The 26,182-nt window shown below is 37.9% G+C and overlaps 4 protein-coding genes and 1 long non-coding RNA gene across 5 annotated transcripts in view; 2 read left to right on the top strand and 3 right to left on the bottom strand.

The window, feature by feature from the left end:
* LOC141652952 (pentatricopeptide repeat-containing protein At1g33350) overlaps positions 1–20,860 on the bottom strand; it is a 40,443-nt gene extending 19,583 nt beyond the window's left edge. Inside the window, exon 1 of the mRNA XM_074460573.1 lies at positions 18,892–20,860. Within this exon, the coding sequence (XP_074316674.1) occupies positions 19,259–20,815 (1,557 nt within the window). The 5' untranslated portion in view covers positions 20,816–20,860 and the 3' untranslated portion in view covers positions 18,892–19,258. The remainder of the gene's footprint in view (positions 1–18,891) is intronic.
* LOC141652069 (uncharacterized) lies at positions 14,231–14,859 on the top strand. Its single transcript, XR_012546956.1, has 3 exons — positions 14,231–14,331; positions 14,433–14,572; positions 14,710–14,859. It is a non-coding gene; the product is annotated as an uncharacterized LOC141652069 (long non-coding RNA).
* LOC141651058 (putative protease Do-like 14) lies at positions 15,137–16,355 on the top strand. Its single transcript, XM_074458784.1, has 6 exons — positions 15,137–15,259; positions 15,376–15,513; positions 15,628–15,747; positions 15,825–15,917; positions 16,020–16,144; positions 16,331–16,355. The coding sequence occupies exons 1-6, from the start codon at positions 15,137–15,139 to the stop codon at positions 16,353–16,355; spliced, it is 624 nt and encodes a 207-aa protein (XP_074314885.1).
* Positions 20,861–22,005: 1,145 nt separating the features above from the next.
* On the bottom strand, positions 22,006–25,231 carry LOC141652951 (CDT1-like protein a, chloroplastic). The gene is made up of 7 exons (XM_074460571.1): positions 24,813–25,231; positions 23,982–24,101; positions 23,629–23,863; positions 22,951–23,532; positions 22,647–22,848; positions 22,461–22,551; positions 22,006–22,267 (listed from the first exon to the last, which is right to left on the bottom strand). The coding sequence occupies exons 1-7, from the start codon at positions 25,133–25,135 to the stop codon at positions 22,210–22,212; spliced, it is 1,611 nt and encodes a 536-aa protein (XP_074316672.1). The 5' UTR covers positions 25,136–25,231; the 3' UTR covers positions 22,006–22,209.
* A 521-nt stretch (positions 25,232–25,752) lies between these two features.
* LOC141651057 (uncharacterized) lies at positions 25,753–26,181 on the bottom strand. The gene has a single exon (XM_074458783.1). It carries the CDS (start codon positions 26,179–26,181, stop codon positions 25,753–25,755), a length of 429 nt encoding a protein of 142 aa, XP_074314884.1.
* Position 26,182: the final 1 nt, after the last annotated feature.

Raw genomic sequence — 26,182 nt, 5'->3', positions numbered from 1 at the left:
TTCTTACCCCCAGCAAGTCAATATTTGAATTAAAACTCGTGCACACTTAGGGTTTTATCTTCTTTTTTATTTTGCGGTAGCGGGCTACGCCCACGTTCACGAATCATATAGTATGCCTGAGTCGCATTTCATGCTCACCCATCAAAGTTTCAACATTCAAAATTTCAAAATTTCAAAAACTTTCAAAATTTCAAAACTTTCAAAATTTCAAAAAACTTTTTTGTCGACGACCCAACATCCAAGGGATTCATTATAAATTTAAAATTTTCAACATGTTCAAATGTCGGGTCGATGACCCAGTCTTTCAAAATCAATTATTCGAAATTTTCAAAATCCAATTTTCGGGTCGATGACCCAGTATTTCAAATGATTCAATTTCAAGATCGATGATCCAAATGTGCTTATGTATGATTATTGCTAGTACATTTTCTATGTTTCAAATGTAGCAGGATATGCTTCAACTGGGGGCTCTAAAGTCTTCGACTTTAGAGCCATTGCAAATCAAGCTCTGAAGCCGTTGGCTTCAGAGACCATTATCAAGATGAAAAGGATGACATCCACTCAGAATTCAATTCAATACAAGAGTATGAAATGGAAGAATTCCGTAGCTGAAAGCAAATGATGAAAGCGGCGGCAACCTCCTCGGAAAGTCCCGTCCCATTCGGACAAGTGCCAGCAGATGATAAATTTTGGGCAAATGTCAGCAGACGATGAATTTTGGACAAACGCCAGCAGATGATAAACTTTGGGCAAGTGTCAGCAGTTGCCGAACTACGACGCGGGTTTGATTCCGTCAGAAACGGATACGTAGGCGCCTAAGGATAAGGCTCAACTCACCATATATGAAATTTCATGGGTCGATGACCAACAATGATATTTCGACGCAACAGAAGCAGGAGTCAACCCCAACGAAGTTTCAGGTATGATCTCTTCTTATGGCTGGCGAGCTTATATACGCAAGTCTAATGGACTATAAACGACCCGAAGAATCCTCAGGTCGAGAGGGACCTGGGGTATACTTTGACTTTCGCCTTGTCCAAGCCTCAGTCAAAGTGGGGGCTCTGTAGATACCCGTATCCGTCGATATTGGAATTTATAGAGAACCCGACAAACACCCGATGATGATAGGACACATGTATTCTTTAGTTGTCATTGTCATTATTTGGAGCTCGTTTTACGGGGTAGAATGGGCGTCGTCGATGAAGTATTTTATTAATTTAAATGATATTTAAATTAATGTTTTTTAGTGAGTTCATTTTATTAATTTAAATGATATTTAAATTAAAGTTTGTTTTTTAAAGTAATTTCAATTTAATTTATCCTATTTTGAATTTATTTTTTCCAAGTTTATTTTATTGAAAATAAAATAAATATTTGATTTGAAAAATCATTTTATGAGTATATTTGATTTGAAAAGTCATTTGTTTCAATTTATTAATTGATTTGAAAAATCGATTTTTAAAAGCGAGGAACTCGTTTTTTGCATCGTGTGTTTGGAGCTCGGTTTTAGCCCGTTTTTTAAGCCCGTTTCTTTTGCGAATTGGCACGAATCTCGAGTACACTAACCCACCTATACCAATACCCATCAACCCATGTTCGAACCCCCATACCATGGCCCAAAATTCTCGTTCAAAACCAACCCCAAGCAGCCCGCACCAAACCGCAAACAGCCCCTGTTTTGCGAGCCAATTCCCGAGCCCAAACCCGCTCCAAACACTACCAAGATCCGTACCCATTAACCCTAACCCATACCCTAGTATCCTACCCATATTATCCTAGCTTAATCACCAAGAAATCTCCCAAAACGAACCCTAGAAACCCCTCCCAAAACCGATGGACAGCAGCTATGTCCATTGAGCCCGATTTGCCTCCCCTCCCTTTTAACCTATTTTAACTCCTTATAAATACCACCCCTTCACCATACAATCATTCCTCTAAGTTCTTCATACATCCAACCATCACCCATAAGCTTTAAACCTCAGAAACAAACCCTAAACATCCTCCAAAAACCCTACACAAAACCGACACACAAACAGAAACTGTTTGTGTGCCTCCTTCGAAAATCATCTCGTTCCTCCATCAAATCACCATAAAAATTCGAGTTTCTTGTTCCTAATTAACCATACAACATCCATACACACATTAGATAAAGAATCACGAGCCAAATTGCCCTTGAGAGTACACGAAATCCCTCGAAAAACAGAGTGAAATAACACTCTGTTTTCGCGGTTTTTTTCCTTGTCTGTCCAGTTCTGTTTGTGCTCGTTTTTCGTGCCCAATAACCCAAATCGAGCAGGGGTTGCTTTAATATCCTTGTTCTCCTCTCTTTCTAGTTTTCAAAACATCTTTCGGATCGAATTTTCGTCGTGAAACGAGGGAGATATCACTGTTTTAAAACTGCTGTCCAGAAACTTTCCAAAACGCGCGTGTGCTTTGTTCTTCGTCGACGACGGCCTCTCGAGATAAAATCTACCTTCGATTACGACCCAAGACGGTGTCAACGATACATGTAGGTTGAGGGTGCATCAAATCCCCTTCTCTTTCCTTTTTATTTCGTTTTCTTTTATGCTTTTTTTTTTAGTTTGTTTTTTCGTTTGTTTTGCTTGTTTATCGTTTGTTTTAAATTAACATTGAAACTAGTTAGTTCGAGTATGAGTTAAAGTACCACCATGAACACCCGCGTTGACTTGAGATGGGAAAAGAAACCGCTCCTTCTGTCGGTCGTACACCCCCGTCTCATTTACATATCCTCGTGTTCAAGGTAGGGCATAATTAAAACGAGTTGTCTAACTTTCATCGCTTTCGACCCCTTTTCTGTTTCGGCCAAATCGATGGACCCTAGGACCCATTGCATGTTAGTTTAACCTCTGATTGTTAACCTATGACGTAATTAGATGATTTTAAATCAATTCAATAATCTAATTAGACACCTTAGGTGGCTTTGACATAGCTTTTAAAATCAACTAACGATTTCTGTAAATAATTGAATGCATCTATCTCTTTCACCTAATTTCTCGCTAGTATGAGAGTGCGTGATTAGCACCTTCTCATTGACACTCGATGAGTTAAATTAATTAGCGAATTTGACCTAAATAGACCCTTTAGGCCGTGTAGAAGGCACCATAACGCGACAATCAATCAACATCGTTTTAACTCGTTTTCTGACCTTGTTTTCGATTCCTTTTCGCAATCATTCGATCTAACTAATGAATCTAACTTAGGAACTAGGTTGGCTCTGGTTGGGCCGTGGTTGGCCGTGCGTTTGGCCGTGTATTTGGCCTCCCCTGTTTCGTTTGTTTTTGCATCGTTCGTTCTTTATTCGTTTTATCGCTCGTATTTAATTTATGTTTCTTTGAGTCACGTTTTGTAATCTATTTGTAGTTTGTTCTCCTTTTTGAGTCAAAACCCTTTTTGAAAACCTTAGTTTTATTTGGTTAGACGGTTGTTCCCAATGCTTGTAGGAGCGTAGTAAACCGCATGTTGTTTAAAACACCATGGCCCGGTTTATGCTAATACATGCTTTGGTGCATAGCCCAATGTCTAATCCGATGGGATTAAGTGAGGGCACGCAATACGAGGAGGGACCCACGGCCGTGTGTCATGTAGGCCGTGAGTCACTTCCCCCATGTGCACGGTTTTCAAGGCCGTTTGGCCGTGTGTTTTGTGTCGCGTTTTGAGTCGTTTGTAGCAATTGTATTTAAATCGAGTTGTAATTTACTTATTGTTGTGTCGGCATGAAATGCCTGGTTTGTAATAGGTAGATCCCAACGGCTCCCCCATTCCCCCTAAGCCTTGTTTGTTTACTTTGTATGTTGTTTAGATTAATCAACCCACATGCTAAATTACAACTTTGACAAAGTTAGTTTAGTTGCATCTAAAACGACATAGAAATTGTTGTCACATGATAGGGTTAAAACAACGTTTGCATATCATACATCGCAGTAGCTATGACCTTGTTTGAAATCCGACACTTGACTTAGTAGAGGCCGTTATCGACGGGCGGGGTTGGGTGTCCTTATGGGCTTCCCAACACGTACCCTCACCCCTTACTCAAGATCTATGGTTTGTGGATCCGTCTAAATACCATTGGATTACGAGAGTCATTCAAATCGAGTGATATAGGGTACAAGTCTTTATCTTTAATCACTCGTAGTCGATTGGCTTTATGCTTTTCGATGAAAGGTGTAAAGTTGACTTGAACGGTTCCAAGTTCCCAAAAAACTTGGTGGCGACTCTAATATGTCTTAATTCGATTCGAAAGAACCTCGAGTCGATTATGTCAGGTGTGGATCCCTCGGACGCAGTTCCCGAGGGCCTTGTCCACAATAATGGAAAGGTCGTCATAGGTAAATGGAAAGATATGGTGTATAAAGAGCTTAGATTGAGTTATGCAGCGATGTGGGTTTGCAGATAACGAGTGAGTTTGGGAATTTGTATTATCAAGAGGTAAAACTAATGTGTGATTTCCTTGGACAAGTAACGGTATGAAATGGTGATGGGTGATCAGTGTGAGTGATAAAATGAGATGGTCTGGACTGATTGGTGATAACTGTGAGTGATAGCATGATAAGAGAGGATCCAGGGTCAGAAGGAGTGAGAAGATATCGATAAGAAATAACGGGATTTGAGTTTGGAGCAATGAGAAGGTAACCGGAGTACTAAAGAGTTAGGAAGAAGTAATACGGAGTTGAATGGTTAATTGATTTTGTCGAGTGTAAAAGAAAAGAATGAGGGGAGTAAAACTAGGAAAATGTCCACCGAGGTTATGTGATATAAAAATAAGGAATCGTCGAGATGTGTGATACTATCACGAGGATTCTAGTTAATGATAATATAGGAGTTTCAGGACAACATGATAATCATCCGTTTCGAGGAATTAAGGAAAGTAAAGGTTGGGTAAATTATTTGCATGATACGAGGTTTTGGTGGAGGGTTAGATGATGATACAATTACGAATAGTATTGGGAATGATGTTGAGGTAATTTTGTTGAGTGGTTTGATGTCATGATTTAGGATGTTAGCCAAAGATAGTGAAGAAATCATAATGTTTAGAGATGGGTGTAGGAGGTTTGATGTCCGAACGGTGGTAGTGTTGAGGTGTTGTTGCTAGTGATTAAGAGTGATGATAGATAAGAAAGATGACAACTTTAAAGAGGTTGATTTTGGTAGAGGCCGGATTGATATGTACGTTTGTGGGGAAGTATAAAATGTGGTCTTAGGAGGCGGTTGCTAGTGGTTGAGTATTAGCTGTATGGTTATATTTGGCAGGGGATGATGGTTATGCGAATGGAGGAATGTGTTATGGGCGAGAGGTAACCTTTATCAGGTGGTAACTTAGGTGATCAGGATTGACTAGATGGATGTGATTACGGGTCTATGATGTGTATAAATGTTTGTGTGAGATTCTGACCTCACGAGAGATGGTATGGTGTGATAGTTATAAAGTTGTTATATGAATGTTTTGTGATATATGTTGGATAAGGTAAACTAATGGTATGATGTTCAAAAGTGATAGTTGGGTGATCTGGCATGGCTAGTTATACTTGTATGTGTATTCCTGATTATGTTTATTCCATAAAAATGTATGGATGATATTCATGAGATTCTTGTCTGTTTATTCCGTATAATATGTTGTGTTATGAGCCAGTAAAGCAGTTTTGAGTAAGTTTTCTTGTCCGAAAAGTTATACTGAGTCAGTGTTTATGAGAATTGTATGTGGTTATGATGTCTATCGACGTGGTTGTTGTGCCTCAGGGTGGTGATCCGGGCACGGTACTTCGTGTTGTTATGCGGGTATTTTCGCACTGCGGTGTGGCTGTTGGTGGCGGTGTTGCGATGCTGTCACTGGTTGTGGTGGAGTAGGCGAGATGATTATGATACTAGTTCTCAAGGGTACATATCAGTTATACATAGATTGTTGTTTTGTTTGATGTTGCTTTCTGTGAGTTTCGGCTTGTACATATAGACGATTGTTTTGTTTATTGATGTTTCTTACCAGTTTCAGTTTGAGAATGAGGGTAGAGTATGATATAAAAGAGAGTTGTGTATGTTTTCATTGTTGTCATGGTATCGTAATATTCTGTTGATGGGACACAGTGGTGAGAGGTTGTTACAGTAATTTTGATCTTGTTTTAAGATGAGGCATCGATAGACATAATCGTGGTGAGCGATTTGTGGAACATGTGTTGTACTAATCTGAAAGCTGCAGGTAATTCATAATCTTTTGTTGAGACAATGAGTGTAGGGTGTTGGGAGTTAGTTTCATGTAAAGCTTTGTATGAGTTTTGCGGTAATGAAAGAAAAGAACTTGAGGATCTAGTGTGAGTGTACGTAACAAGTGTGGATCGTGAGTTATGCTTTTGGTGATAGGAGTTTTATATAGTTTATATAGAGAGGTATGTCGTGTTGCGGTAATGTGGAAGAGTTGGAGTGTTGGTTATGATAAGGATTTTGTGGTATTGGTTAGATGAAGTGCAGAATGAATTGAGGTGTGAGAACTGTTTAAGTAAGAGAGCCTTAGAAATAGGAATGGTTATAGGTGTTGAGGTCTTAGGCGGTTATCCTTGACGTATGGTGGTGATGAAGATAATGAGAAGATATAGCTAAGGATCTAGTATTAGTGAGTTACGAGGACGTAACATTTATCTTAAGAGGAGTAGGATGCGACAAAGAGAGTTTAATGGTTGTACAGGTTGTAGTAGATTTGGAAGTTTGAGTCTTGATGTAGAATAAAAGATTGATTTGGGTTGTGTTGATTTTGTTAAAGGTCATGACCGTACTTGTAGTGGTGTGATGTCTAGGAGTGCGAGAATATTTCGATAGTTTTGACAGTTGGATGATGATGATTATGAGTTCGATAGTTTTGGCAGTTGGATGATGATGTTCAGGGGTGTGAGTAAACTTCGAGGACGAAGTTCCTGTTAAGGGTGGTAGAATGTAACATTCCGTTTGATGTCTATGAGTGTCTTGATATTGGATTTTCTAATGGATGATATATTACGGAGCTAGCAGCGTTTGTGGACGGTAGTTGGTAGTGTATGAAGTTAGTGTCGAGAGAGATATAATGTAGTTGATACGATATCGTGTGACATGTTGTGGAGGTAGGCATAGTTGGTGGAGTTGGTGTTAAGAGTTCATGTGTTATAGGGTGAGGTTTTGTTTTGAGTTTTTAGTTGCGTTGTTCTGTCTTAATCGAGTAGGTAGGTTTGTTTTTATGTATGGGTTGAATTTCGGGGACGAAATTCTTTTTAAGGAGGGAAGACTGTAATACTACGGTTTTATGAGTCTTTGAGTACTCTATCGAGTAGGGCTTACTCTGTCGAGTAAGTAGTTTTTGACGCAAATCAGTAGTCTGCCTGTAGGGTACTCGATCGAGTAAGTTGGGTACTCGATCGAGTAGGGGGCACTCGATCGAGTAAGTCACTTACTCGATCGAGTAAGTGTGTTTTACGGGTTTGTTTTGACGGGTTTTGTTAATAACGCGAGATTAATATAAAAGGCTTCCGTCATTTTCTTTAATCACTTTTCACCTTTCTAAACCTTTCAAAAGAAAAAGAAGTTACGTAGTTCTCTCTCGTCGCGTTGTTGGCAAATCCTAAGGGCTAGAGTCATCGGATCGTTGTGTTCTTTACGCCGTTGAGACCGTCGTATTGTGGGTAAGGTCCTAGTACAATTTTTATGTTGTTTCATTGATTTTAGTTGAAACCCTAATTGGGTAATTTGGGGGTTTTGGGAGTATTGTGTTTATTAGATGTTGATTGTATGATTGTATGTTTGATAGGAGGTGATTGTATTGAAGAACGATTTTGATTAGCTGCTAGACCGTCTGTGGTGGTTACATTCCGGTAGGGTTTCCTACTCGATTATTAGTTACATGATGTGTGTGGTGATTGTGCTGTAGTTAGTGATTGTTGATTGATTCAGACGGTTGTGATTTCATATTGTTGATTGATTCAGACGGTTGTGATTTCATATTGTTGATTGATTCAGGCGGTTGTTGATGTTGTATTGTGGTTGCTGTTTATCTGTCTGTGTTCTTCGGGGTGCGTCTCTGGCTGAGTGGAGTCACTTGCGGGAGTGGCTTCACGCCCTTGATTCGCCTTCTGTGGAACCCGCCACAGAATGGATGTGCACATTAATGAACATGGGTTTATTGCTCGATAGAGATGAGCGGGGCTTAGGTGGGAACGATTGCGGTCCCCCACTGGCGGCGAGGAGTATCTGTTGCGATGGGTACTCTGGCAGGGCTACACACTTTAGTGTGTAGTCAGTTATGAGGTGACCGGAGATGGAGACCGGGATTGTGTGTGAGCTGTTTGTATGATTGTTTCAAAGTGTGGCTTTGATTGTGTAATTAGTACGACCCGTTTAAATGTTTTTAAAAACGTGGGTGATCCATTCGGGGGTGGTGAGCGGTTATTGAGCAGGTATGATATGACGCGTATGGGATAGCCGGGATGAGTCATCACGTGGCATTTAGAAGTCTTCCATTTTGTGTCGACGATATTTTATAGCTTTGATAGTTTTATCAGTAGACCGTCTGAGAACCTTGTATTTCTTTTTAACAGTTTTGGTGTCGAACATGTAATCACTTTAAACTATATTGTTATTTAAATTATGTTTCTTCATTGTCATTTGATTATCATTGCCTCGGGTAACCGAGATGGTGACGTTCTCATACTTTAAGTGGTCCTGGTAAGGCACTTGGAGTATGAGGGTGTCACAATGGCTATGGTGGTGGTGATGGTGGTTGTGGCGGTGGTGTTGTGGTGGTGGTTTATGTGGGGTGGTTGTGGTGGTGGTTTATGTGGGGTGGCTGTGGTGGTGATTTTGGTGGTAGTGGTGGCGATGGCGTCTTTAGGTGAGGGGTGTGGTAGGAGTCGCAAGTGTGGTGGTAGGTAAATAAGGTGGTTGAAGAGTAACAAAGGTAATGAAATCTCATACTTTGGGGGGTGGGGGTAAGGAATTAGATGGATTGAGGGGTAAGGAAGAAAATTTCATTCTCTTTGTTTGTGTCAAACAAACATCAACAAAGGAAATCAGTAACTTTGTTTCCCTTTCTTGTAGACCTCCAACCAAACGCCCCGAGTTTTATTCTCTTAGTAGTAAAGAAAATTCTACAAATAATATTAATAATTGGTAAACAAGTAAATTATTTAATTAATTAGCGAATTATGATCCACGATTAAAATCTTTTGAGCAATTAGATTATTATTTTGTTGTTGGGGTTGGGGTGGGGGGAGTTGAAATAAGAGTGGTTAATTTGTTACTCCCTCCAATTCCATATTTGTTTACCATTGTTTGTGGGCACGAGTATTAAGGAGAATAATAAAATAAGAGTAAAAGAGTTGGGTAGGGTTTGATGATAAGAGAGGAAGAGGGATGAATAATTATGAGCTAAATGAGGAATTGTGAGCCACAAACATTAAGGGAAAGAATAAAATAAGAGTAAAAGAGTTGAGTGTGTTTGGTGATAGGAAAGATGAATGAATAAAATAAGAAGTAAAAGTTTCTAAAAAAAAAAACCCTGAATAATACATTTTAGAAAATCATATAATATAATACCATTTAATTTAGAATACAGAGTACCTAATTAAAGTTAAAGACCATGTCACCAAAAAAAAATTACAAATATTAAGGAGTACATTAAAGCTAAATAGAGTGCAGAAGGAGCAATATTAATTCTTATCTCCTCAAATTAGTTTCCTCAAACATAATCTTCAAACTCTTCTTGTACACCAAAATGAAATATGTTCCATGAACCACAACACCCCAATGATTAACTATAGAGAATGCAAATGGAAACATTTTCTTATAATACCCCTCATTTCATGAGGCACACTCGAACGAGTGTGAGGGAGCACTCGACCGAGTGCCTCTTTACTCGATCGAGTGAAGGTGACCGGGGGTGTCCAGGGTCTGACTTGACCAGACTCGGTCGAGTGGTTGGTCGAGTGTATCGAGTGCTGGGTCCACTCGATCGAGTGGGTAGTGCACTCGACCGAGTGAACCGGGTCCAGGTTTGATTTTTATGCGGGTCATATTTTCTTGTTGGGCTTTAATTTGGTATATAAGCCTTATAATCTGATTTTCTTCATTTCTAAACAATGGATTCATCTCTCTAAAATATCTCACACTTCTCTCTACAATCCTCCTTCTCTAAATCCTAGATCTACAACTTTTGGAAGAATTTGGAAGATGTATTCACATATTCTTATTCTTAATCACCTTGTGAGTAACCTACTACCTTTATTCTTTACATTTCGACACTTTCATTTAAGACTCAAAACTCTAGAATTTGGGAGTTTTGTTATTTATGTAATTTAATTGAGTTTTGGGTAATTAAGTAGTTGTAATAAGTAATTATATGTATTATGATGTAGGATATATTTGTGATAGGTTTTACTTGGTAATTTGTAGGATATGATTTCATAAGAGGAGGAATTCTTATGATTGATTGTGGTATTTAAATATTTGTTATAGGGTAGAGTTTTCTCAACTCGGTTCTCATTATTTACATATAATTGTTTGTGTCTTGTGTTGTGTAAACGAGTCATGTTGGTCCTTGTGTTTGGTTGTATTGATACATGTAGTATGTGGTTTTGTGGTTGTTGTGATAGTCGGGTGATGATGTGTATGAGATTGGCATGTGTTGCGGTTACTCTTGAGATATGGTATTTGGTGATCAGTGAGTACGTATGGGAACCGACCTCAAACCCGAGACCGCTCCTTGGAGGGTCCCTCACCTCCAAGAACGGTGTGCACATTAATGGTTCGGGTAATTGGGGGTGTTACATTTTCATTACTAAAATAATCTATTAAAACAAAAATAATTTTCATAAATCAATGAAATATTGATATATAGCTCAAGTACCATCATTGCTACCCAAATTGAACCATGTCAACCTAATTAAAAAAATTGACATACAGAGTAACTACACTAACATTACCAGATATATACAAAATTCATTTGAACATATAAATGCAAAAGGGTTGCCAAAAGCTTAATACTAGCACAAACAAAGTGTAAAGACATTGTGTATACTAGATAATATAGAGTACTAACAAATCAAGTTCAACTCAGAGATTACTTACGATGAAACATTTCTTAATAATTACAATTTTGCAAATAATTGCCCAAAACCACGCATTGTCATCTAAAAAAATAGTTCTTTAATATGATAAACTAAAGCATCAACTCATAAAACATGCACCAAGAAATAAAGAATCAAAGTATTCCAGTTCTACCCGTTATAAACTGATTTTCCTAGATCTGGACCTTAACCCCGGTAATGCTCATGAAATCTAACCAGTCTAGACCTGAACCGGACATGTTTGATTTTAATCATACTACTAATTTAAAATGCAAGAATTAAAATATACCAAGTAATTTTTAAAATAAATGAAATATATTACTCACATTGACTTACATCATTTTTTTTAACTTTCTCCCTTTCACTTGCTTCCCGACCTCCTTTGATACCCCACTTAAATCAGTGAATAACCTCAACATGCACGCCGATATCATATCCTTCAACAGACATGACTTGCATACCAATAATTTCACCTTCTAAATTGAACATTGAGGCTACCAAGGATTCCGACTCACTTACTAACCTGGAACTCTAGACAATTGGAAGACGACCTTTGAGTTTTTTAAATAAACCGATATCTTTTTACCATTTCCATCTTTTTCAGCTTCATTAATTGTAAACTCGTTCCATACATGACTCATTACTTTATAATTTGACGTTCTTTTCCATGTATTACAATCAAATATCTCGTAAATTAGCTCATCATCGAAAAAAAACGTAGGATTCGCGACACAAGAATATATAAAACTTTTCTAGTGTTCCAGATCCAACAAAATCGTATAGATGACCAACACACATCACTCCATCTCCTACAACTAATTTCCCGAAATCAAATTTCCCACTTGATATATCTTTTTCACTTTCAACTTTTTTAATCAAATGTCGCAATTTTTTGTTGGCAACCACAAATCCAATATTATGTGCGATTTTTCTTGTTCAAATAGGAGGAGCATTGATAACAAAATATTGGAGGTGTCACGCTATTTGTTCAATAACTTTCTAAGGTGGTAAGACAATAACAAAATGGGACTTTATTTTGTTTCTTATTATATTGCCTAAACTTGTAACATGTAAGTCGTACATTATTTTTATGTTATGTATTGATACAATATTTTACCTTTACCCAATTTATTATAATCTTGTCACTAGTTAATATTTTGTCACAAATATTGTTAACTTTATTAGTATTTTGTCACGATTATCATTATTATTTTTGTTGTTTTCGTAATTGATATTCTTTTATCATTGTTTTCTGACATTTTTATTAATAATGAATAATATGTTTTCTCTTTTATTTTGTTACATATAATTACAGCGTGTTACTATTACTTTTCTTGATTTCTTACAATTAAATTAAAGTTTTTTACTTTGTTAGAAAACAATGATAAAATATCTACAAATTACAAAGTAACAACATTAATAGAAAAAACAAATACTACAATTGTGCATAAGAAACCTTAGAATACATGAAAAATACTCCATATAAAGTAATAACTTGAAGACGACGTCATTTTAGAATGTGACGGCAAACAAGTCAAGAACTTCTTGCAGGTGACTACACCATTGCTTTTATTTGATAATTGATATGATTATCAAAATCATTAAAAATATTGTAACAACCTGCGTTATAGTTGTGGGAACTTATGTGGGACAAGGCTAGTGATGTGGTGGAATTAGAAGTGGCTCGGGTTAGCGTCGAAGATACTGTAAACATTCATTTGGTTGTTGGTGAGGTTAAGCCGGATGAATTAAACAAGTAAGTTCTGATTTCGAGCCAACAAATCATCACCAAGTTTAAGTTGTTGATGTCATTGTAGACCGAAATTATTTGGTTGAACGATGATTTGATTATTATATCTAATTTATATTGTCATTACTTTTAGCCCTACGTAATATAGTTTCATGCTTGATAAATGATACTCCATAACTGATCTACTTTTGTTTTCTTAGGTGGCCTTGTTATGATTACAAATGATAAAGCTAGTAGACAAATATTAATCGAGATCAATCTATAACTTTTTTTGGGTAAGGAGTCTCCTCATATCTATTCTCTTTTTACTGGATTTTTCTACTCTCAATACTCAAATAGGGATATGTCCTTTCCTCCGGGGTCGGTTTTGGGCGAGGAGGGATTCAACTCTGGCACCGTGTGCTAATTTTCTTTGGAGGCCTTAAATTTAGTTGGAGTTATGTTTTTTACCGATGTAGTGATGTTATTTTGATACCAACTTTAGGTTATGTTTGGGCGCCCTACAATATCATTATAAAGAATATAACTCGTTTGCAATCACCACATTATCGTTTATTGTTCTCATCGTTGTATTTACTTATATGCCCGTTTAAAGTGAAACATGGTTAAGTTTGTGTAACTGTTCCATTTGGGTATATATCTTTCTTTTACTGATGAATTTTGTGTGTTCTAGTTAGTCCTTTTAGAAATAAAAATCTCCTCTTTTGCATTATGTACAGGTGGTATAAACGGTTTATAAGACCCATCTTAAGGGCTAGGTCTCGGGTTGAACCGAGTCTATAAGCTGTTTGCTTGTACCATATCCCTCGAATTTATGGCAAATGCATTTTTGCCAAGGGAGTTTCGTGATTTTGTTCTTGGACATTCTTTCGTGTTTGAGCTGTTTGAAAAGGGGTTTTCTACATGACTAGATCACTTTGGTAAGTTCTATACTTCAGAGGTAGACCTGTATTCGGGCCGGGCTGGCTAGGAGGCAGGTCGGGCTTTCCTGGTAAGACCCTGGCCAAGCCAGGGGAAGGGGCGGGCTTAGTCGGGTCGGGTTGGGCTATGTTTGACCCGGACCATGTTCGAGGCGGGCCGGGTTGACGGGCCTTACCAATTTAACTTCATATATGTTTTGCATTGAAAAAGTTTTCAACTTTGGTTTTGATGATGATTTTATTTATTTTGGCAGATTATGGAGAGGGGACAAAAGCGAAGTTTTGATCAAATGGAAGAATCCGTTGCTGTTTATGAATTTTGTAAACCCACACTTCTTCTTTTAGGTTTCAGTATATTTCTCTATGTTTTTACTATTTCCTGTTTGATGAAGTTACTGATTTAGGAGTATATGCTGTTTCATGGTACAAATGGAAGTCGAGCACGATAGCTTGAAAAAATCGGCTATGGAACGACCAAGGTTTTATGGAGCTCGTGACTTGGATATGAGTACCAAAATGTCTGCTATTAAGGCTTCTGCCTTTGTTGTTTCTCTTGTATCTTTCTCAGGTACATTGTTTTACCTTTGCTTTGGGGGTACAGGTTTATCTCGATTTGTTTGTGTCATCCTTCCGTAGTGGTCATGCTAATTTATCCCGTTCGAATTATAGGTGAGGTTGTGGTGACTCAAGCTTGTAGAACTATTATTGAAACGTATGGAAATATGAACACCGTTATAACTTCCTTAAATCTCATTAGACTTCCCACTGATGAGGAATATGTTGAAAACAGCTTAGCCCATAACTTGAAGGTTTTTATTCTTTGTTACTTATTTTATACTCAATTCCTTAATAGTTTCTTATAGATTGATCGGAAATAATGCTATTCTATGAATCTATGCTACCTCACTTTTGTGTAATCTCCTTTTTGTTATTATTTTATTTGTAGATTGTCGTTCGTTCTTCGGATAAGAATTCGTACCTTGGGGAAATTTGTTGTTACGACTATCACTACAACCTGCTTATTATTCGATTTAAGTCAAGGGGTTGTCTTTCGTCAGCAAAATTGGCGTTTCTTGAGAATGATTCTGCTGATGGAACCTTTCAATTGCGCCCTCATTCAACGAGAATTAAACATGAGGATGTTGTTATTGTAGTTGGACGATATTTCTACGAGCCATGTGATTTCATGGCCGTCCTTGGAACTTTGAGGTTTATTTATTGTTATTACGATTCTAACTTTGATTCTAAGATACTCCAATCATGTGGCATTTGCTACCATATATGCATAGAAGTGTAATAAAACTTTTCATAATTGACATACGGAGTACATATCAATTTTTATACTTTTTTTCGAAAAATATTTGAAAATATAAATGAGCAAGACTTTTAATTTGGTGGGTGGTGGTTTCTTATTAATGCAAGTCAGCTTGTTAATTGCAGCATGGAGCATATTGATCCCGATAAATATGATTGTACTGAACTACTATCAGTTGGATGTAATACCAGTAGAGTAAGGTTTTTTTAAAATCTTTTCTTTTCATTGGTTGTTGATTTTGAGCTATTTACAAGCATATGTTAACAGATTTGTAAATCGATTTTTCTTCTTTCTTAGTGCGGCGATGGAGCACCCGTGGTTAACATTTCTGGAGAAGTTTTTGGCATATCTTATTATGATCTTGGTGCAGCATCCCCATTCTTGCCAATGAATGTCGCATTCAAATGGTGGAATCATTACAAACAATTTGAGTATGTAAACTTATTGATGACCTTTAATTTTTTTTTAATCTTAGGAGATTTTGATTCATTTTAAGTCTGTAAACAATATATGTCCATCCTAATGATGAGATAATATCTGTATGATAAGGTATCACGCCGTCCATTGTATGGGTTTGCAGGCAGCCAATTGTATTTAGCTTTTCTTCCGTTCATAAAGAGATATGTAGGAACTTTTCCAGACTTCACCAATGGTGTTCAGGTGGAGAAGGTAAACATTTTCCTTAATTTACTATACATAATATTCTTTCAATGGTGTTTTTTGATTGTTTTTATATGTACCAATAGATACTACAAGGGTCTTATGCTCAATCAGCAGGCTTACTTGAAGATGACGTCATTGTAGAATGTGACGGCAAACCTGTCAAGAGCTTCTTGCAGGTGACACCATTGTTTTTATTTGATATGATTCTCAAAATCATTAAAAATATTGTAATAGCCTGCATTTAGTAAGTAACCACTTTTTATTTGGTATCGTTATAGTTGTGGGAGCTTATGTGGGACAAGGCTAGTGATGTGGTGGAATTGGAAGTGGCTCGGGTTAGCGTCGAAGATACTATAAGCATTAATTTGGTTGTTGGTGAGGTTAAGTCGGATGAATTAAACAAGTAAGATCTGCAAATCATCACCAAGTTTAAGTTGTTGATGTCATTGTAGACCAAAATTATTTGGTTGAACGATGATTTGATTATTATATCTAATTTATATTGTCATTCATTAGTTTTAGCCCTACGTAATATAGTTTCATGCTTGATAAATGATACTCCGTAACTGATATACTTTTGTTTTCTTAGGTGGCCTTGTTATGATTACAAATGATGAAGCTAGTAGACAAAGATTAATCGAGATCAACCTATAACTTTTTGGGTAAGGAGTCTTATCATATACGGATATACTTATTCTCTTTTTACTGGGTTAGGTCTCGTTTTGAACCGAGTCTATAAGCTGTTTGTCATATCCCTCGAATTTATGGCAAATGCATTATTGCAAAGGGATTTTCGTGATTTTGTTCTTGGACATTCTTTCGTGTTTGAAAAGGGGTTTTCTACATAATATACTCAATACTTTTTCGAATTATACATAATACTCCCGGTTTTCTTATAAAAAACATCATCAGGAAGTCAAACTTAATGAAAATATTTAAAAATAAAATGAGTTTCCTTGCGATAATTTAAAAATTATTACCATAAATTGGTCTAATCAAATTAAAACTCAGAAGATTGGGTTTCTTTCAATCTTGGGCTTTAGCCCATTGTCCCTCTAAATAACACTCGGGACTAGGGAGGTTAGGCCTTGCCCCCATTAAAAACCGTCATACATACAATACTCAAATGTGATCATGTCTGTATTAACACGTCGTGTGTACCAGTACTACTGTAAAACAATTTCATTTATTTTTTGGCAAAAAAGGGGTGTCCATAGTCGATAACAATGCATAATTACCTTGCCGCGGATGCTTTCACGAAAAGTTAAACGGGCCAAAGAGTTTGCTCCATTCTCATAGGCAGGGATCGTACCCATGACCTCATGGTTACAGATGAAGTGAAAAACCACTATACCAAACTCATTTGGTTTAAAGACAAACAAATTGTACGGGTGATGCAGCACGAATACAATTGAAAATTGCATACAAGTGTTCCTTTTTTACATCTGATGCGTGTTCCTTTTTTTCATTGCATAGGGAGTTAGGGTTGATACTTTGCATTTACCAACTCAGCCTGAATTAGACGAAAAAAAGGTCTTGAGAGCTACTAAGTGGCCTGAAACAACTAATATTCACTCGTACAACAAATAAAAAAAGCAAGTAAATATAGATGAAATATGTGTCATGCCTGAATACTTGATATTCGTATACGTATCCACGCGACCTGCACATCGTACTAATAAAATGAAAATAACACGGATACTAAATGGCGTAGTAACCTGAATAACTAACCTCGAGTGAAGTAAAGAAGCATAATGTAGAATAAAGAAGCATAATCTCAACCCTCAATTGTCCAGTTTTGTTTGCTCCAGTTATAACAAAAACACCCGGGTCATTCATGGCGATTTCATATTTCTACTCAACATGACTCTGTAAACCTATGGCCTTGATCAACATTCAACAACTTCAAACAGACTTTCAAGTGTGTTGTATATCTCCTCCGATATGATGGAGCCTGCAGTCAACCTCGATGCTGAAGCATACCATTGTGACCACAAGCTGACAGTGCACACGCAAAACTAACCTCATTCGGTCTAACTTGCAACTCACATTATTCCACCATTCTTATTAGAAATACCACCGCTTCTGGAAACAACCCGTTCTGAGTACACCCAGCAATGATGGCATTCCAAGACGGAACATCTCTCTCAATCATGGTATCGCATCAAACATCAAACAAAACAAAAGCATTCCCCACCTCTCTTACCCTAGCATAACCAGAAATCATAGCAGTCCAATGAACAACATTTCTCTCAGAGTTTCAGTCATTTCATCAAACATGGCGTGCACTACGAACATCTGAACAAAACCTCATATAACAATCCACAAGAAAAGTTTGTACAACTGGGTTCACTCCAAAAACCCGTTTTCATAATCTGGGTATGAACCATTTTCGTCCCATATGAATCCCCCAACTTAGAACTCGCCTTCAAACACTCGGATAAATGAAATGGTTCGGCCGAGGGAAGCCGTTACAAACCAATAATTTATACAATGCAAAAACTAATATATGATCATATACTGAAGCATAAGCATTAATCATAGCACATCAGGAGAATTCAAATGATTGAAAATAAGACGAGCGTACCGACTGGGGGATACATTGTCAATAGACATGATGAATGCTAATTACATGGCCACATGGGCCAATACATCTATACAATAGCTCATGTTGATAACTTGATACTAACAATTTGGTCGCCTCATTACAGAACTAACAGTCGTCCATGAGATTTGTGGTCACGATTGGAAGGAAAATTGAAATGGGACATATTATTTGCATAAAAAATTAACAGAATTTAGCAAAAGAGAATCAGAAGCAATAGTCAAATGAAAATGGCAGTTGACAGCAAAACTGAAGATGCGTGTATATTTTATTTTGCGACCTCATTGTGTCACTGTCCCCTTTATTCCTTCAACAAGTGAATGTTCCTAAGATAACATAGTAAAGCAGGTATCACCAGTTTGACAGAGACTGTTGGCAGAATGCAGGGAACTCAGCGGACTTTGTTCATTTTGAAGCTCATGTTGCAGGAAATGCACATAAGGTAACAGGCAGCAAAGGAATGGATATAATTCACGACTCATTTTCATTTTCCGACACACTTACGAAATGCCTAAAGATGAGAGTAAAGCCAAAATTCATCTTACAGTTAAATGCGATGCCAAATCTCGGGAACTATGGAACAACTCCTTGATCAGTGTCATGTTGGTTAAATTGTCTTTTAGGCACGACATATAACTCTAGCTAGTTTCCCCTGAAGTTCGGAACAATATACGATGGCTCATCTGGTGACGTACTGAAGTGCTTGCAACTTCTTCATTTGACCACAAAAAAGAGCTACCGAGTCACTAAATCATAAATTCACACTTTAATCACAATCCTCAATCGTCCGGTTTTGTTTTGCTCCAATTACAACAAAAAAACCCGGGGGTCATTGATGGCGCTTTTGTATTTCTACTCAATAGTATCAGTAGGACAATTTACTATTTTCATCGCGAACATGACTCTGGAAACCTATGGCCTCGATTGACATTGAACAACATCAAACAGACTTTCAAGGGTGCTGTATATCTCCTCAGATTTGGGATGTGAATAATCAGCAGAATGGAACTGGTGGAGCCCGCAGTCAACCTCAATCCAGCTGCAACCCGGGATTTTTTGGGCATTTCGGTCCTTCAACATCTTCCTCACTCCACAGGCGTCATCCCACTTGGCTAATTCCACATACAAATTGCCTAACATTGAGATGTAGCCACCATTATTTGGATCCATCTCAATTAACTTCTTGATGGCCAATTCCGCTAGACCTGTATTCCCATGAATCTTACTTCCATTGAGTAGAGCTCCCCAAATAACCTCATCCGCTTCAACCTTCATGCCCTTGATAAAATCCATAACTTCTTCAAAACGGCCAGCCTTACCAAGAAGATCTACCATGCACCCATAATGCTCAATCTGAGGGTCGATACCATAGACCTCGATCATTAGGTCAAAATAGTAGTACGCTTTCTCCACCAAGCCTCCATGGGTACAAGCATTCAACAAACCAATAAATGTAATTTCATCAGGTTTCACACTATCACCAACTTGCACCATTTCCTCAAAGATATCAAGTGCACTTTCGCTTTGCCCGTGAAGTGCACAACAATTGATCATGGAATTCCAAGATGTTAAACTTTTATCAGGGGTAGTATCAAAAACCCGCCTAGCTTCCTTCAAGCAACCACATTTTCCATACATATCAATAAAGGCATTCAACATATGCGAACTGAGACCAATTCCCTTCCTAAAAACGTATCCATGAATCTCCTTCCCTAGCTGAAGCATACCAGTGTGACCACAAGCTGACAATGCACAAGCAAAACTAACCTCATTCGGTCTAACTTGCAACTCACATGATTCCACCATTCGTCTAAGAAAAACAACCGCTTCTGGAAACAACCCGTTCTGCGTACACCCAGCAATGATGGCATTCCAAGACGGAACATCCCTCTCAGGCATCGCATCAAACAAAAGAATAGCATTCCCCATCTCTCCTACCCTAGCATAACCAGAAATCATAGCAGTCCAAGAAACAACATTTCTATCAGTCATTTCATCAAACAGATGGCGTGCACTACGAACATCCGAACAAAACCTCGTATAACAATCCACAAGAGAAGTTTGTACAACTGGGTTCACTCCAAAACCCGTTTTTAGAATCTGGGTATGAACCATTTTTGTCCCATACGAATCCCACAACTCAGAACTCGCCTTCAAAACACTCGGATAAACGAAATGATTAGGCCGAGGGCTGCCTTTAGAAACTAATGATTTATACAATGCAAAAACTGATACATGATCATATACTGAAGCATAAGCATTAATCATAGCACTATAAAGGTAAACATTAGGAGAATTCAAGTGATTGAAAATAAGACGAGCGTACTGAATGTTAGAAAGGCGAAGAGTACAAAACCGAAGAAGCCGAAACGAGAAGAATTGAGCTTGGCCATGGCCTTGAGTGAAGAGAGAAGCTTGGAGTTGTTTGATATGGCGAAGTGTTGTGCATTTGGTGAGTATTCCAAACATTCTGTCAAGTCTATGGTTTTGGAGAGTGTGATCATGTTGGTTTGTTCATGACTTATGTGAACTTTAGTTAGTTATTATTGATAGTACGAGGGGTGATGATGAGCCGAGCCGAGCCAAGCCGAGCCGAGCCCGAGTTTGGCCTTGCTCGGCTTGTGCTCACAAAACAAAACTCGAGGTTGAGCCGATCTCGAACATCACAAATTCTTGTTTAAAATGGGTATTATCCGTCTTACGATTAAGACGGGTTAAATATACCATGTGGATGAATAAGACAAAAACATAATGCATTTTAGCTGCTCGAACATATCCAAGCTTGAAAAAATTGAGCTTGTCACCGTGCTCGCAAGCTTAACTTGAGCTCAATGCGAGCCTATATTTAATTGTTAAATCATCTTTTCTTTTTCTCTCTTTTGATAGTTTCAATAGCAAGATTAAGGTTATATATAAAAATATTGGGAAAATTAATGAAAATATTTGATATGGTTAAACAAATATATAATCATGATAAAAAAAATTTAAAGATCATGAGTAAAATATTTTATTATCACACAAATTCGAGCTGTTCGAGCCGAGTCAACTGCTAGCTCTGCTTGACTCATTAATTATCGGGCGAGCCCGGGTTGAGCCAAGCTCACACGAGCCGAGCTTTGACCGAGCCAAGCTCGATCTACTCGCGAGCTGTCTCGTCTCATTATCACCCTAGTCAATACAATCACCCTAGTCAATACAATCGAATGAACCGTGGTGGCAAACAGATCATTTAGGATGGCAAATTTCGAGTTTTTACGTGTCTCGTCGGGTTAATTTGGTTACAAGTTTATTTACTAATTTTCTAGTGAATTAAATATGATAATCATGGTAGGATAAATCAATTGTAAAAACGAATATTAGTGTTACTCAGGATTGAAAAATTTATAAATGTAATTTCAAATCTGTAGTTCTGTAATGTTATGGCCTGAGTCATTCTTAGCCTCTAGGATCTGGTCATTCTCAACGATCACGGCATTCCGGTTTGGGTGGTTCTGTTAGGACACAATTCTCAGGTAGACTTACATTTGCACCTCATATTCAGATTTTCTGTAACGCTTTACAGTGGTAATAGAGGTCGCACATCTATGCAGGACTTTAGGCATTCATGGTGGATACATAAGAGAAATCTGAGTTTCCGGATGTGATAAGAGAGTTACATGGAGTTGAAATGTGACCAGAAAATTTTAACTAATAGCAACTGGTTTTTACAGACATTTACAAAGTGTTAGTCAAGCTAACAGGCCACAGGTTTCATACATTGGCTTTTCATAATTAGCCAAAATCCCAAAAAACATAAATAGATGTTCAATCTTCGATCTCTATTCTCTACCAGTCGGGCAGTCAGTACGAACAGTCTTGCAGATTCAGTTGGCTTCAAGAAGTTTAGCTCGTATAGACTCAGCACATGACGATTTGTTGAGACTGCAGAAGCAAAAAATGCACAAACATGAGTCGTTAATAAAAGACAATACTGAGATATGATCATTTAGTTTCTGTTTCAAACATTTGTTGAAGCGAAACACAATCTTATATGAGATGGTCTTATATGTGAGACCAACTTGTTAAACCTATAACCAAATGCGAAATTCATAAGAACATACACAAAGGAACCTACCGTATGACAGTACTCCCATCGAGACCAGAATGCTCAGTTATGAATTCTGGGGCAATTTCTTGTAACAACTCAAGTTGTTCCTCAACTTCTCCTGAAAACACAGAACATGAGAATATAAGACCTAAATCCTGGAGACGAGATTTCGCACAAATAAGTAAATAAATAAAAGCTGAAGAAAACCCATACTTTTATCAACAATGTCCATATGGCCTGTAATGATTTTGTGGATAAGCTCCTCTTTGGTGATCACGAAGCGCCTAATAGACTGAAACAACAGTCGAATCATGTCAAAGAGTTTAGGAACACCAGCAATCAACTGTTGACGCTTATTTGCTTGGCACACAATTGGATCTTGCTCTTCTAATGTTTTCCGCTCTTTCTCCATCAACTGTCAAATAAACTCTTAGTTAGAATCTAATAAATGAAACATCGGCTCTAATTATACAATAAACAACCGTAAAACATTACAAAAATGATAAAATCCACTTACTGAGTGCAAGAGGTTCTCAGGAAGTACTTCCAACAGATCTTTAGAAGCAGCAGAACAATGGACATGAGCATCAAATTCAACATCACCATCTTGACGTGATTTTTCCTCGACAATATCAAAGTTCAAGGCCCTACGCTTAGCTGGCAAGTTTGGTAAACCAGTAAGACCATCATCTGTGATCAGAGAACGCTTTGGTGTACGCAAGGCAGGTGTAGCAGCCATCAGTCTTGCTGGTGTTGAAACAACTTCAGCAGGAGTTGAAGCAGATTTTGGCAGAGTTAAATCAGATTTTGCAGGTGTTGAGTCAAGTTTTGATGGTATTGAAGCTGTTTTCACAGGTGTTGCATCAGAGTCAATTGTCGAAAAGGAACGTTCGTTCTTGATGAGAGTTTCTGGCAAGGCCTTAGCTAGAGGAGATTCTGGAATTGAAGTACTAAGAGCCCTAGATGAGAACCGTCTCTTGAATGAGGGAGCCGTGAGTGTTGTTGGGCGCAATAGTGAGCTCTGATTAATGCTCGGCTCAGGTTCTTGCTTCGGCTTATAGAACAGTTCAGGAAGTTCACCCTCTGGCACATCATCAGTCTGAAAACAAACACATGTGGTGGAAGTCAGGATCTCGGTTCAAAAACGATTAGCAAAAAACATGTTTAGATGAAGAACTTGGACATCAATTTATACCTCAGGATGAATTTTAGCAAAACCGACAATTCGTGAGTGAAAAAATCCCTTCAAATCAGAATATCCACCACTGCCTTTGGCAATCTTGTCAGTTTCAACTGCACTGGTTTCCAACGATATGATGAGCTCCTCCTTCATACAGCCAGTTTGTTCGTCTTGAACACGAACTTTCTTAACAACAATCACTTCCGGCATTATGTGCTTCAATTGCGCGAAGTGATGCAATGTGAACCTCCTACATTAGACAACAGAATTGACTCAATAATTATAGAATGACAAAAAAACATCATGTGACTATGTGAGTGCATCTCAAATCAACCAGATAATAACAATGAACCGCATCTGGAAATTACCTGTCTGTCAAAGACTCGATGTTGCGACTAAGCTTGGTAAATGTAGTAGGCAATCTTTTCAACCGGAGAAGACGAATTGAACTAACCATTGCATCGAAGAAACCACATAACATCTCATACCTATCATTTTATACACAAATACAATTAGCACACAACAATCGCAAATAAACTAATCAAATGATTTTCAGCAAACAGTATAAACCCTAACACACATCTACTACTTTCAAATCTCAATCAGAGTATTAATTCTTCTATAAGACCGTTCTACGGTACAACAACCTCCTTATAATTCTTCTCCACCTTCTCTAAAAGAATAACATAAAGAAATATGTACAATCAAAGAGGTAAACAAATGATCACAAAACGCGAGTACGCCGAATAACGAACAAATACGAATCTGTCCATCTTTAATCACCTAGCGTATCACAATTTGCTCTACATAATTTAAACTTCATGACGATATTTGATTTAATCAAAGGTAAATAAATGATTGGGAGCGGGAGTACCTAATTTTCAACTAACAGTCTGAATATTCAATTAAAACGATCTAACAAACATTTAAATAATCCAATTCGCTACATTAATATGCACGGCGAACTAAACTTCGTGACGATATTTGATTTAATCAAATGTAAACAAATGAACTGAGCGAAAATACCTAATTTTCAGCTAACAGTCTAAATATTCAATTTAAAATGATCTAAAACATTAAATTAATCCAATTCACTACATTAACATTCAGCATTCAGTTAATCCGATTGAACAAAACTGCAAATAATTAACTCTAAAAATAAATCAATAAATAATTAATTAAGGGAAAAAGGAAATTACTTTTCAGCTAATACTACAGGAGACTTCTCGGATCTCTTGACCTTCCCAACCGGAGCTCGAACCTGGGTAACCAGACCCGACCCGGACCCGACATTATCGGGTTTGGACTTCCGAAGCTGGATCGCAGCACGACGAACATCAGACACAGATAGCGCAAAATTCTGATTACGGATCCGAGACGGCGGGTCGACAACCCGATCCGGAGTGGCGGTGGAGGGGCCGACGATAGTCTGGGACTTAACGGGGGTGGTTAAGAGCGGTTTTTTGGATTTAAATGGGATTAAGGATGGTAATGACGATGATTCTGTGGTTGAGGACTCCATTATTAGAGTGAAATTAAACTAATTAGAGAGAGTGATTAAGGAGGAGATTAAGAGTGAAGAGAAAATGGAGGGAAAATTATGATTTGGGGATGTGATTTTAATGGGGAGGAAGATATAGGGTTTTTATTTGGCGGGAAGGAGGAGTTTTGGCGGCAGTCTTGTGTTAGTGTTCGCGCCATTTGGTGTTTGCGCGGGTTTTATCTTCTGTCTTGGGCTGGGCTTGGTTTATCTAATGTGATGGACTGTGTTGTTGGTTTGTTGGTTTTAAGCCAATGGGCTATATCCGCCATCTTTTTACGTAAAACTCTTGTTTAAGACGGTTATATCCGTCTTAAAAATAAAACGGGTCAAATATTAGAGCGGACAAAAAGTGAAATGCCTCATGAATGACAAGAAGTTTGTCCCGTTAAACAATAGGGAGTATGAGTTCATAATTGACTCGTTTTAAATTTAAGACGGATATGTTCGTCTTAAAGACAACCTGTTTTACATAAAGACCGTACCCATTTTATTTCAAAATCATATGACCGCTAATCCTTTTCATGATAATTTCCGCTCTCTTTTTCATTTAACAATTTGTAAGTTCTAACTAAAAGTCTACTCATTACAAGTCCAAATCATATTTTTTTTCTAGCATTCAAATCGGCTTTAGCCATCTCAACGATGTGACGAGGCATAGTCGTACCATCGTAAAAATTACCACTACCAAGAGTACAAAAATGAGCCAAGTTATGAGCAGCTCGATTGTATCTCCGACTAATCAAACTCCAAGACACGTAATTAAAGTTGTTACATAAATCTAAAATATCGCTAATAACTGAATGAAAATCACTACGACCCAAAGATCGGCCGTGAAGGGCGTCAACCACGTCTTGGCAATCGCTTTCAACCCGGACTGTCTTGTGTTTCATCTTCAGCGCCCAACGAAGTCCCACGATGACTGCCTCCGCTTCCGCAACCCGTCCATCATGTTCTTGTCTACGCCTTTCTCCCCAGCCCCACAGAGCCACCCCTCTCTCATCCCTACACACCACCCCGATACCCATA

This window comes from Silene latifolia, chromosome 4, assembly GCF_048544455.1.
Source record: "Silene latifolia isolate original U9 population chromosome 4, ASM4854445v1, whole genome shotgun sequence".
Lineage (NCBI taxonomy): Eukaryota > Viridiplantae > Streptophyta > Magnoliopsida > Caryophyllales > Caryophyllaceae > Silene > Silene latifolia.
Note: the sequence above shows the minus strand (reverse complement) of the source record. Positions and strands in the feature narration are given on the sequence as shown.

Coding starts and splice junctions, on each gene's coding strand:
- LOC141652951 (XM_074460571.1), bottom strand. CDS start 25,135: ATGGAGTCCTCAACCACAGAATCATCGTCATTACCATCCTTAATCCCA. Junction 23,864..23,981: donor ATCGAGTCTTTGACAGACAG/GTAATTTCCAGA, acceptor TGTCTAATGTAG/GAGGTTCACATTGCATCACT. Junction 22,268..22,460: donor GATGGGAGTACTGTCATACG/GTAGGTTCCTTT, acceptor TTGCTTCTGCAG/TCTCAACAAATCGTCATGTG.
- LOC141651057 (XM_074458783.1), bottom strand. CDS start 26,181: ATGGGTATCGGGGTGGTGTGTAGGGATGAGAGAGGGGTGGCTCTGTGG.
- LOC141651058 (XM_074458784.1), top strand. CDS start 15,137: ATGAGCAAGACTTTTAATTTGGTGGGTGGTGGTTTCTTATTAATGCAA. Junction 15,748..15,824: donor ATGGTGTTCAGGTGGAGAAG/GTAAACATTTTC, acceptor ATGTACCAATAG/ATACTACAAGGGTCTTATGC. Junction 15,918..16,019: donor CTGTCAAGAGCTTCTTGCAG/GTGACACCATTG, acceptor GTATCGTTATAG/TTGTGGGAGCTTATGTGGGA.